Source organism: Microchirus variegatus (genome assembly GCF_963457635.1).
Source record: "Microchirus variegatus genome assembly, chromosome: 23".
Lineage (NCBI taxonomy): Eukaryota > Metazoa > Chordata > Actinopteri > Pleuronectiformes > Soleidae > Microchirus > Microchirus variegatus.
In genome coordinates, this window is record NC_139824.1 from 18,702,091 (window position 1) to 18,715,873 (window position 13,783).

At 45.2% G+C, this 13,783-nt stretch overlaps 1 protein-coding gene across 1 annotated transcript; it reads left to right on the top strand.

Annotated features, from left to right (window-relative positions):
• Positions 1-742: 742 nt before the first annotated feature.
• Positions 743-11,192, top strand: abcc10 (ATP-binding cassette, sub-family C (CFTR/MRP), member 10; the record flags this gene model as incomplete). The annotated part of the gene is made up of 21 exons (XM_083909582.1): positions 743-918; positions 1,303-2,665; positions 2,779-3,006; positions 3,525-3,681; positions 3,779-3,945; positions 4,046-4,125; positions 4,627-4,798; positions 4,905-5,003; positions 5,133-5,322; positions 5,423-5,500; positions 5,959-6,147; positions 6,256-6,394; positions 6,515-6,707; positions 7,274-7,617; positions 8,676-8,845; positions 8,925-9,085; positions 9,180-9,433; positions 9,514-9,659; positions 9,748-9,845; positions 10,214-10,326; positions 11,057-11,192. The coding sequence occupies 21 exons, from the start codon at positions 743-745 to the stop codon at positions 11,190-11,192; spliced, it is 4,653 nt and encodes a 1,550-aa protein (XP_083765708.1).
• Positions 11,193-13,783: the final 2,591 nt, after the last annotated feature.

The following is a 13,783-nucleotide window of genomic DNA, read 5'->3' on the forward strand; positions in this document are numbered from 1 at the left end:
TGTTGTTGCTTCGTGCTCTCACCTGAGAATGAACCAGACAAACGGGTCATTCTGGAAAAGCTACCTGTGTTTGTTTTTGATTAGATTTTTTTAATTTATTTATCTCAGACACTCGACATACTGTGACAGAAATAAATAATAATCAGAAAACACAAAAATAAAGCAGATTAATCAATTCTGTCAAGCAAAACTAAACAAATAAATACTATGCATTCAAGAAGGAGCAGAAGCATAATGCTTTTTTGGTCTCGCCCCCAATTTACAATGTCATATAATTACACAATTAATATGTGTACATATATATATACATACATATATATATATATATGTATATATATGTATATATATGTATATATATATATATATATATATATATATATATATATATATATATATAAAAATAAGATATACGTATACAGTATACATACATATATATACATACACAAATCCACATACTTGCATACATTCAAGTTTTCTATACTGTTCAAATAATATTAACCTGTATCTATTTTTGAACTTTATAATATTATGGCTTTGTTTTATTTCATTGTTAAGTACATTACTCAGGGTCACCCCACAAACTGAAATACACTATATATTAAGAGTAGTTTGTACACGAGCAGGAGATTAAAAAACCTTCTGTGTTGTCTTTAATGCTGATGGATCCAGCAGCAGGTAAATAATTTTGTTTGTTTGCTCCTCAGATGTTTCCTGTGCTGACAGTGGTGAAATAAGAGGGAGGATGAGTGACTCTGGACCAGCAGAGCTGCTGTCAGGTCTCTGTCACACAGAGAAGGAGAATCCGTTCCCTCTGTGGCAGCATGGACACGTCGGCTCCTGCTTCAACCAGCTCGTCCTCGGAGCGCTGCCTTATGCTGGGATGGCTGTTTTCAGCGCTTGCTACCTCAGTGTGGCAAGGTACAGTATGTCATTTATAAACACAAGACTGGACTGCACCCTCGAGTGTACAGTCCAGGCCGACTTTAATCTTATATTCAATATTGCATAATTAAAAGTTATTAAAATCATGAGTATTTTGCATCTACTACAAAAGAAAAAAACATTGGTTAGGACTGAAATAAATACCTCTCTCTGCTCTTCTGTTCCTATATCAAAACATTTTCAGTGAGTGAAAACACATTGTCTTGTGATTTATATTTCAGTGACATATTCCAGGACCTCATGAGTTATAATGATCTTATTTAAGATTCTTATTTTAAAACACAAACTCCCTGCATCTAAACGTAAATGTAAAGTAGATTAAAGTGTATTTTACAGTCATGTCTCGTGTGTGTTTCTCAGGTGCAGCCTCCTCCACACGTCTTCTCCCTGTGGTTGGACACTCAGGCTGATTTCTGCTCTCCTGGCTTTATTGCTCTTCGCTGCAGATGTTGTTCTGGTGAGCGTCCTCCAGCAGGACGACATGTACCTGGATCTGCTCACCGACGGCTGTGCCGTCCTGGCCTGGCTGCTCCACTCGAGCGCCATAGCAGTGCTCCAGAGCAGTGTCTTCAGGGGAACTCGAGGACCTCCTCAGCTGCTTGTACTGGTTCTTCTGTCGGTCCCTAATCTTGTCGTCACGTTGACGATTTACTGTGACACTGAAGGATATTTAAACACCACAGAACCTCTTAAACTGGCACGATTCGCCCTCGCCTCAGCCCGGGCGTTCCCTCTTCTGGTTTACCTCCTTGCGTTTGCATTTCCCTGTGTCGCTGATGACTACACCTTGAACATCAACGCAGTGGATGATGTAGCCCCGCTGATCTCACCACCAGATACAGGTGAGATGGTGGCAGAGGACGGGAGCGGTTGGACCTCTCGACTCTTCTACCTGTGGCTGTCTCCTCTGCTCAGGCGTGGGCAGCGCGGCGAGCTGGACAAGCCAGCCGATGTTTATCATCTTCCTTGGAAGCTTCGGACTGGTGTGGTTACTCGGTACTTCCATCAGTGCTGGGAGGCCTGCAGACGAGGGGTTTCTGTGAGTCATGGGCAGGACCAGTGGCCCAGGCCGGTCAGCAGGCACCTCCTCAATGGCACCTGGAGTTCACGCTACCTGGAGGAGCCGCTGGAACTGGAGGGCGATGTCAGCCTTCTGAGAGTGCTGCGGAAGGCGTTTGGGTCGAGGTATTACATGCTCGGTGTGTTGAAGGTGGTGGTGAACATGCTGAGCTTCACGGGGCCGTTGCTCCTCAGCGGTTTGGTGACCTTCATTGAGGAGGTGGACGCACCGGTGAGCACAGGGGCCTTGTGTGCGCTGGGGCTTTTCGCCGCCACGTTGCTCTCTTCAATTCTGCGGAACGTGTTTGTCTTCGAGGTGTCCAAGGTGGCGCTGTCCGCACGCGCCGCGCTCGTTTCGGCGATCTACGGCAAAGCCCTGCGGGTCAGCGGCGGCAGCTTGACGGGCTTCACTCTGGGAGAAGTGGTGAACCTGATGAGCACCGACTCGGACCGCGTCGTCAACTTCTTTAACAGCTTCCACGAGTTGTGGAGCCTGCCGTTCAGTTTCTCCATCACCCTTTACCTGCTGTATCTGCAGGTAGGCTTAGCCTTTCTTGGAGGACTCGGCGTGGCGCTGCTGCTGGTGCCGCTCAACAAGTTCCTCGCGTCTCGTATCATCAGCAACAACGAGCACATGCTCAGGCACAAGGACAGCCGTGTGAAGGTGACACCTCTTTCTCTTCATTTTGTACAAATACTGTTCCAGTGGATAAGAATCTAAATGTTTAACCTCACAGTTCTTTTAATCCATGATTCTGTGACTTCTCTCTCTCTCAGATCATGACAGAGATCCTCTTTGGTATTCGTGTCATCAAGTTCTACAACTGGGAGCCACACTTTGCCCAGAGGGTCAGCGACTGTCGTAAACAAGAACTCTCCCACCTCAAGAACCTCAAATACCTGGACGCCATGTGTGTTTACACGTGGGCGGCGCTGCCGGTCGTCATCTCCATCCTCACCTTTGTGACGTATGTGATGCTGGGACATCAGCTGACTGCAGCCAAGGTGGGAGTGGACTTCATCCAGTCATGATGTGATGAGCTGTGTGGACCGTCTGGATCATAGAGCCATAGAGCAATGATATAATGTAGAGAGGTTTCTGTTTCTTTGTAAACCATTCAATCCCCACACAAAGAATATCACACTATCAGGACATTATGAGGTATTATGAGTCACAAAACAACACATTAGAAGACACATTTCAAGCATGTTCTGACAATAAATCACGAACACTAGCAGCTATGTTTTTACTGATGTCATTTACAGAAGAAATGGATGAACTCATTTTAGTAATGTGGCAAAAACAGTTTTCAAAATATAGTAATGTGGCTAATATTTATTAAAATCTGTCACGATGGTCAATTTAAAGTGTCCAATTTGCCTAAAAACCCAAATATTGGTGGAATTTTGTGGTGTAAGTGTAGCCTGCTGTTGTTAGCTTTTTCATGCTGAAATGACCTGAGCTTCAAACAACCTCATTCTTCAGAATCAGCAGCTTTGGTTTGTCCTCCTCTCCCCTGTAGGTGTTCACCACGCTGGCTCTGGTTGGAATGTTGATTATTCCGCTCAACGCTTTCCCCTGGGTCCTCAACAGTATCCTGGAGGCCAAAGTGTCTCTGGGGCGGATCCAGGCCTTCTTCAAACTGACCAACCAGGATTTGCAGGCTTACTATGCCTTAGGTAGGGAAACACATCCTAGTATTTAAAAAAAAATCAAACTTGAACGAGCCTCTTTTTCACTTGAATGTGATGAAATGTCTGACATATCTGTCCACAGTGTCTCCTGAGGACGCCCAAACATCCGTCCTCTTGAACCAGGGCACATTTTCCTGGCACAGTCCTGACGGTCCTGACCAGGACAAAGAAGAAGAAGAAGAAGCAACTGAACCTGGAGCCGGTAAAGGGAGTCTGCTTCTGCACGCTCTCGATTTACACGTCGTTAAGGTACGAGCTCTTGTTATTTCACCAACTAAACATTTAATGTGAAAATGACACATTTTTGTCATGATAACAGGTTTAAAAAAGGGATAGCTTTGTGTTTCAGGGCTCCCTGGTTGTTGTGGTTGGCAAAGTTGGATGTGGAAAGAGTTCCTTATTGGCTGCTCTAACAGGAGAACTCAACAGGTACACAGTACACCCTGTTTTTTAACTCCTAGACTAGTGTGATCCACTTGTTCTAGCAGGGTTATATTTCCCACTGGGAGGCCTCCTGAAGCTCTTCGTGTTCATGGCTTTTCTGAGCATCAATGTGTTGCTTTTGTGTCCAGGTTTAATGAATCTGTGCCCTCTGTTCTCTTCCCTCACGTCTGTTTTGGTGAAATGCATATATGTATATATATATTTTCTCTCTATTCTCTGAGAGAGCCAGCAAAACAAAGGCTTTCTTAGCTGCAACCATCTTGTTTTTCATTTCGTGAAGTTCTGTGGAAATCTTTTTCAGTTCTGACTTCTCAGTCAACTGAAGCCTATTTACCTTACATCTTAGGTTTCAAACTTGGCCACTAAATATAAACTTAATATGTTTGGTTTTGATATTTATGGATATGGAGATCCCTGCCTTAAATGTTAAGAGAGCACAGTCACAAAGAGTCATAACTTCCTCTCTTTTTCCTCGTCTCTGTGCAGGCGCAGCGGCGTGGTTTATGTTGCAGACCGAGAGTCTGGCTTTGGTCTGGCCTCTCAGGAGCCGTGGATCCAGCATGCATCAGTACGTGACAACATCCTGTTTGGCAAAGAATACGATCCCACGCTGTACCAGGCGGTGATCGAGGCGTGTGCTCTTGCCGATGATCTCAACGTAAGATAAGTTTTATCTGTGTAAGCTGAATATTCTCATGATATGAGAGAAACTTGAGTGAACTGATGTCTTTTCTTTGCATCACATTTATTTGTCTTAAACGCAGGTTTTGCCAAAAGGTGACAAGACAGAAGTGGGGGAGAGCGGAGTGACGCTGAGCGGAGGACAGAAGGCTCGGGTGGCGTTGGCCAGAGCTGTGTACATGGTCAGTCCTCAGAGACACTTTTGTAGATGTTTATATCATAACAAATGCGTAAAACATTCGAGCAGTACCTGTATATATGCTGTATATATACATTCAGTCTTGTTATTCCCACTGACCTCTTCACTTCAGGACAAAGACATCTACCTCCTGGATGACCCGTTGGCAGCAGTCGACACAGACGTGGCCGAACACCTGATGCAGAAATGCATCATGGGACTCCTCCGGGGAAAGACCAGAATCCTTTGCACCCACCGCATAGAGTTTGTGGACAAAGCCGACATGGTGGTCCTCATGGACGACGGAACCATCGTCAAAACGGGTAGAGACGACGAGGATTTTGTGGTCGTGACACAGGAAACAAGCGTCTTTGAATGATCCGTGATGATGTGATGATGATAGATGATGTTGATGTTTAACAGGTCGTCCTGCAGAAATCCTTCCTTTGGTCGAGGCCGTGCCGAAGAAACGGAAGAATGACGACAACACCAAAGAGAAAGGTAACATCCACTGTAGTTATACTATAGTTATACTGCACTGCTCTTACTCCACAAACCTTTACATATCTCTACATTTTAATTACACTGACGACTTTTGTGACTTTTTAAATTTCCTTTTCCCGTTGAAGCTCTTTCAGCTTTTGGAAATATTTTTTTTTATTATTTGCTATTATTATTATTATTAATATTATTATAATATTTTTAGGACATGTACAATGTTTATTGATATATTTCCAACACAATTCCCTCTTTTATATTTTCTTATTTCAAGTTCTATATATGCAAGTGTTTTTTTTTGTTTTTAAATGTAGGTTAAAAAATATATATATATTATAAGAATGAATTTTTACTCTTTAGGTCCCAAAAGTAGAAAAGAAGAAAGAAAAAACAAAGAAAGAATGGAATATAAAGTATACTTTTACTGAAGGTTTTTCACTCTCCTTGTTGGTTTTTAGCAGGCGACGCAGAGGAGGATGAAGATGAGTCCAGTTCACCCTCAGATCTGTTGGTGGATGATGATGCTGAGCAGCTGCAGGTCGAGCAGAAACAGGCAGGTGGTCTGGCCTGGAGAGTTTACCGGACTTACTGGGCTGCTGTGGGTGGAGCGCTGGCCTCCTCCGTACTGTTATCTCTGCTCCTCATGCAAGGTCCACTGCATACACGGTCTTGCAAAAATTATGTCTTAATATAATACATTTAAAAGAAGCTGTTTTAGATATATAATATGTTTTTGTCCTGTCCTTGTTGTGTTTCAGCTTCTAAGAATGTCTCTGATTGGTGGTTGTCTCACTGGATCTCCCAGCTGACAAACAACGGCTCCACTCTGCCTAATAACAGCGCTTCGTTCACGTTCACCTCCGCTCACCTGCTGCTCTTCTCCCATGCAGAATTAATGTATGTGCAAACATTACTTTCTATTCTTTTTTTATTTGTTTTAATAACTAAAACCACCAATAAATAATGCATGTGATAACAAACTACGACTGAAATCTAATGTTCATACTCACCCTCCAGGTCTCCCCTGTTCTCCGCGCAAACCTTCCCGTCCAACAACGTGAGCTCTGACGTCAGGTTTTATCTGATCGTGTACGGCTCCCTCGGCGCGGCCAACACCGTCTTCACGGGCTTCAGAGCCGTCCTGTTCGCCTACGGAGGCGTTTGTGCTGCCAGAACCGTCCACAACAGACTCCTGGACCGGGTCCTCAAGGTTTGTGACTGCGGCTTTTTGTTTCTGCACCAGCTGAAGTTTAGAGAACCAAGTCTTCTCGCCTTCAGACTGGACAAACTCATACTGAACTGAGCTTATCTACTGTTTTCAGGTGACAACAGGCAGCTGTTTTTGTTTGTTTGTCTCCAAACGTCTATCTTTACATCTTGAACCTTGCATGAACTGACATTTTGGCCACATGGGGGCAGCAGAAACAAGGTGAAATAGAGCACCTGAATGTAGTGAGGTACACTTTTATGATGTACTATTCATTCAGTTACTACCCACTTTAGCAAATGCTGTGAAAATATAGCCAGTAGGTGGCAGCAGAGGTCAATTCACATGATGCAGCACAAGTCTTAAACACAACCACAGCCTCTGCTGTTCAATTAAACAGCTATTGTAGTAAATTGTGTGTAGGATATGGCCTTTATTCAAAATAACTGTGTATTCTATCATATCATGATAGCTATCATAACATGATACAACAAGAAAATACCCTGCCCTTCTCTGACTCAGCATTTTTGGTCAAACTAAACCCTCGTCGTCTTCTTCTTCGTGTCCAGGCCACGGTGACCTTCTTCGACACCACGCCTCTCGGACGCATCCTGAACCGCTTCTCTTCAGACCTGTACAGCGTCGACGACAGCCTGCCGTTCATCCTCAACATCTTCCTCGCCAACGTCTTCGGCCTGCTGGGGATGCTGGTGGTGATCAGCTACGGCATGCCCTGGGTCCTCGTGCCCCTGCTGCCCCTGGCTCTGCTTTACTACCGCACGCAACGCTTCTACCGGCACACCTCGCGAGAGCTGAAGCGCCTGTGCAGCCTCACCCTGTCGCCCGTCTACTCTCACTTCTCTGAGACGCTGAGCGGGCTGGGAACCATCAGGGCCAGCGCCAGCTCTGCCAGGTGAGACCTGACATGACGTGAGACGACGTGAGACGACGTGAGACAGCGTGAGACAGCGTGAGACAATGTGACAGGACTTGACACGATGTGACACAACATGAGACACCCTGACACACCATGAGACAGCGTGAGACACACTGACACACCCTGACACACCGTGAGACACCCTGACACACCGTGAGACACACTGACACACCCTGACACACCGTGAGACACCCTGACACACCGTGAGACACCCTGAGACACCCTGACAGGACTTGACGCAACATGACGCGGCGTGAGACACCCTGACACACCGTGAGACAACGTGAGACAACGTGAGACACCCTGACATACCCTGACATACCGTGAGACACCCTGACACACCGTGAGACAACGTGAGACAACGTGAGACACCCTGACATACCCTGACACACCGTGAGACAACGTGAGACACTGTGACAGGAAGTGACGCAGCGTGAGACACCCTGACACAGTGTGAGACACCCTGACACATTGTGAGACACCCTGACACACCGTGAGACACCCTGACATACCGTGAGACAATGTGACACACTGTGAGACAACGTGACACACCGTGACAGGACGTGATGCGACGTGACACACCATGACTCAACATGAGACACCCAGACACACCGTGAGACACTCTGACTCAACGTGAGACACCCTGACTTGACATGAGACACCCTGACTCATCGTGAGACACCCTGACACACCGTGAGACAACGTGAGACACCCCGACTCAACATGAGACACCCTGACACACCGTGAGACACTCTGACTCAACGTGAGACACCCTGACTTGACATGAGACACCCCGACTCAACATGAGACACCCTGACTCAACGTGAGACAAAGTGAGACACCATGACAGGACGTGACGCGACGTGAGACACCCTGACTCAACGTGAGACACTCTGACTTACCGTGAGACAAAGTGAGACACCATGACAGGACGTGACGCGACGTGAGACACCGTGAGACTCCCTGAGACAACGTGAGACACTGTGACATGACGTGAGACACCGCAGCACAGTCAGTGTCATCTATGTGTCCAGGTTTGTGGAGGAGAGTGCCAAACGTCTGGAGCAGAACCAGCGCTGCCTGTTCCTGAGCAACGCCGCCATGCAGTGGCTGGACATCCGCCTGCAGCTGATTGGCGTCGCCGTGGTGACGGGCCTCGCTGTGATCGCTGTCGTCCAGCATCAGTTTCAGACTGTGGATCCAGGTGAGTCCAAAGCAGAGTCTGCTGACTGTGTGAGTGACACGTGCAGTTCTAACTGTAACTTGTGTTAAATCCCCGTCAGGTCTGGTCGGTCTGTCCCTGTCCTACGCTCTGTCCATCACCACGCTGCTGTCCGGCCTCATATTCAGCTTCACTCAGACTGAGATGCAGCTGGTGAGCGTGGAGCGCACTGAGGAATACTCCAGCGGCCTCGCCATCGAGTCTCAGCAGGAGAACACAGAGGTCAGAGAGGGTTTCAAGTCATTCAAGTGTTCTGAGAGAGACTTTATTCAGCCGTAATCATCCGTCGTCACTTTCCCGTCTGTTTTTACCTCAGCTGCCGTCAGCGTGGCCCGAGCAGGGCTGGTTGGAGTTCCGCGGGGCAGTTTTGGCGTACAGGGACGGCCTTCCTAACGCCCTGGACGGCGTGAGCGCGGTGGTGCGGCCCGGGGAAAAGGTGGGCGTCGTGGGCCGGACGGGCTCCGGCAAGTCCACGCTCTTCCTGGCCCTGTTCCGTATGGTGGAGCTGAACCAGGGTCAGATTCTCCTGGACGGCCTGGACATCAGCACAGTGGGCCTGAGTCAGCTCAGGTAGATGAGTAAATGCCAAATCATGGAAAAGTCATAGATGTGGTTTTTCAGACTTTGACGGTGTGTGGCGCCCTCTGCAGGTCCCGGTTGGCCATCATTCCTCAGGATCCCTTCCTGTTCAGTGGGAGCGTCAGGGAGAATCTGGACCCGTGTGGGCGACACCAGGACCAGCAGCTGCTGGACGTCCTGGACCAGTGTCACCTCAGCTCTGTGGTCAACAGAATGGGTGAGAGGGAGACTTCGGATGAGCTATTAAACATCGTCGTCTTAAGCCTGATCACATTTTAAAAACAGTGAGTTTTCTTGTGTGTCAGGTGGTCTGGACGCTGAGGTTGGAGAAAGAGGAAAGTCCTTGTCCGTGGGACAGAGACAGCTGCTGTGTCTGTCCAGAGCTCTGCTGACCGAGGCCAAGGTGAGACGTCCTCCGCTCGATTATTACTGTCTGTGCTGAGTCGACGATCTGTTTCTGTCTGTGACCAAGATCTCAAGGTTCGTGCAGATCGTGTTTCAAATCTATAAAAGTGGACACTGTCGGTGAAGCAGCTCTTAAAAGTTGCCCTCCTGTCTTTGTCGTCTGCGTCGTCACATTTGGTCCTTGAATTTGAGGGAATTGGTCGTCCTGTGATGGATGGAGTGACCGTGACCCTCATGTGGAGGATGTAGTGGTAGAAGATGAGTGGACGAGTCGTCAAGTCCTGGAATGAAGTTAGTTAGAACAACAAGAAGAAGAAGAAAAGCTGTGCATGGGTTAACACAGGACCTATGTCCTCTCTCACGTAGGTCCTGTGCATCGACGAGGCCACGGCCAGCGTGGACCACAGGACGGACAAACTGCTGCAGCAGACCATCAGGGACAAGTTTCAGGACAAGACTGTCCTCACCATCGCCCACAGGTCAAACATTTAACCTCTTCTATCCTGACCCTCTGATGACATGCCCAAACTAAACAGAGTAAACATCTGCAGTTACAAGCTCTATGTGGATTATCTTGGTATCAGAATAAAGATAACGCTTGTGAGATTCACTGTAGATGCCACTGTGTCAGAGTAAATGTACATGGAACACAGCATAAATTAAGGATTTTTTTTTCTCTCGCCTAAAAAAATATTGCATTTTAAAGCAAATATCACCTTTAAAATCTAGAGTAGGAGCTTAAAAACACATGGAGGTCATGTAACAACATGTGGACATGAGCTGTGCGAAGTCTGATGCTGCTGAAGTGAAGCAGAGTGAAATGACAGAGGTTTTAGTAAAGACATTCTCTCTGATTTGGCACAGTTTGGCACCTTCTGTGCCATTTGAGATTTCTTAGGTACCAAATTATTAAAAACCCATTTAATTTTATTTGCATGTCACTATTGGTCTAAAAAGAACTTATTTTGGATTAAAATAATAACAACGCTGTGACTTACCTTGGTCAATGTGGGTGATTGACAGCTTGTTATAAACCTCTAAACTCATAGAATCGGCCCCGATGACATTTATGCAGAAATGTGTTTGCACACAGAGTAAAGATGTCTCTGATGTGTGTGTGTGTGTGTGTGTGTGTGTGTGTGTGTGTGTGTGTGTGTGTGTGTGTGTGTGTGTGTGTGTGTGTGTGTGTGCGTGTGCGTGTGTGCTCAGGATCAACACCATCATGGACTGTGACCGGGTTCTGGTGATGCGCGGTGGTAAAGCGGTGGAGTTCGACAGCCCGGCAGCTCTCTGTCAAAGTGACCGCTCCATCTTCCACAGGCTGGTTGGTGGCAACGCACAATGAGACGTCTGACATATATTAGATATTATATATTAAATATATATTTTTGTACCGTTCGATCGTCGTCATCGTGTCGTCACCTGCTCTTTTTGGACTTTTTTAACGGCTTCAATTTTGTGAAGTTGAAGATGTTTGTTTGGGGTTGTTTTATCGTCTCCTCTCGTGCTACACTGATGATGATGATGATGATGATGATGATGATGATGGTTTAAGTCAGCGTTTGCACATACTTGAATATTTTGGTGCTAATTGACGGTGGAATCTTCTTCACCTCTGCAGTGAATCTCAGACTGTGGGAGTATAAGTTGATAAGATGATCAGGATTAGTTTCTACTCTTTATAAGAGGATTTACCTTCAGTATCCTAAAGTGTGTTAGCTGTGGTCTGGGTTCTCTTTGCAATAATCAGATACTGTTGAGTTCACGGTATTAATAAAAAGATCTTTGTGGTGGAATAAGGTTTAAATGAAGGTTTTTCTTTTGTACAATAAAACGATCTTCCTTCTACCTGGAGCTGCATGCAGGAGTAAGGCAGAGTTATCAGAATGAGCTGTTTACCTTGAATATTACATCCATGACTTAGATTAACTACATGTTTAAAATGATGTTCAGTCAATACTTGATCTGCTTCAGTATCTCCTGAGATTATCCCATGTTTTCTTGTCTTAAACACTAGAATTAGAATATTATACATGTGTGAATATTCTTGTGTGCTCAGGGATCATTGATGGAATTCCTGAGTTGTCTCTGGTTAATTTATTTGTCTCGACCTTGATGTTTTTGTCATTTTAACTTTGTAAATACAAACAAAAACCTGCTCTGGGCAGGGAGCGTCCGTTAAATAAATCATACATTAAATAAATCATGTTTGTGTGATTTATTCTCACCAGCATGTTTATTAGTTTATAAAGTGTTTACTAACGATAAAATTCATTGCCGCTTCGTTGCCTCTGATGTTGTTGTCATACTGGTTTTGTTTCAGCAGGTTTGTACAGGTTCATAATTATGTTTTCCTTCTGTCTCTCTGCAGATTAAAGTGCAGCAGATTCAGGTGAGTTCATCACAGTGAGTCAGTCTGAACACCTGTGAATACTGACGTCGTTGTCATGGAGTTTGTTTACTTCATGTTTTCTGCTTGTCAAAAGTCCAGGTTTCAGTATTAATGCAATTAGTGTGTGTGTGTGTGTGTGTGTGTGTGCGCACAAGATAGTTTTTTTTTCATTTTCACCAACTATACAAACACCTGAGCAACAAAAACGACTCCAATTGTTTAAATCGGATTGAATTTGTGAAATTTGGAAACGCGTCACAGTTCAAAGTTCACTTGGCCTCATTTATATCAACAAAAACAAAAAGAAAAACACTAAAGTTGTGATTTCTGCACAATTATTGCTTCTTTATATCACTCCTAAAATAAAAAATGCACAAAAACACATTTATTATAAACATTTTTAAAGCCTTAATATGTGATCTGCAAACACACGCCCAGGATGTCCATATAAGGAGCTGTGCTTTATTCCCACGGCTGTCGAACACAGATCCACTCAGGGTTAGAGTTAGAGGTCGTTCCGTTGTTATTACACATTTATCATGGCGATGTTTGTCCTTGACAACTTGTGTGGACCTTTAAATGATGTGGTATTTAAAGGTGCATTATGTAATAAATCATAAAATCCTCCTAATATGTCACAGAGACTCAGGAATAATGTTCATATAACAAACTGAACTCACCAACAACAACAGTACAGACAAAATATTTGCATAAAAAAAAATATTTTGCAGACTGCAAATCACGTTTACGTTTTGAAATCATGTTTTGGCGTCATGTGGCGCCACCTACCGCGGTCTACCAGTCATTGCAGTCAGTAGAGTCTCAGCTGCAGAGCAACGACGGGTTGCCAGTTATGTCGGTAGTTACTCGGTATTTTGAATTTGAGTGTAGTAACTGTTTTTGGCCACATTCTTACATATGGCACCTCTAAAGGTCCACACAATATAGATTAGTAAAATAGTGATAGAAAAGCCTTTTTTTCTTTAAAGAGCCTTTAGTTTAGCATCAAAACAAAAGATTAGTTTAGTTTTCGACTGTAAAACACGCTGGTCCAAAAATGTCCAGAGGTAAATGGCTCATTTTGGGCTTAAAAAACAATCATTCATACAACCATGTGATTTATACATTTACAGTAATTAAGTTCAATTTCACCTCCATGTTACATACTGGACCTTTAACCTGCCTTTAAGGCTGAGTGTGTGTGTGTGTGTATTGTGGTGAATGTCACTGTGTGTGTGCACTCACAGCAGAATATCACGTCATGTTTTGAGCCTCACGGACGCAGGGAAACACTTGTTTTGTCATGTGATGTCATCGCTTTAAACGTTTATGTTTGGGGAGCGTGTGTGTGTGTGTGTGTGTTTGTGTGTGTGTGTGGGGGGGGGGGGGGTGTAACTCAGTGGTTAAGACCGCTGCTCCTGTGTGTCACCAGGTCAACTCCACCCCTGGACGGTTGTCAGTCACTTTGGATAAAAGCGTCTGCTAAATGACATGTAATGAGCTGTGTGTGTGTGTGTGTGCGGTCGTCAAGGTGTGTTTTCGTC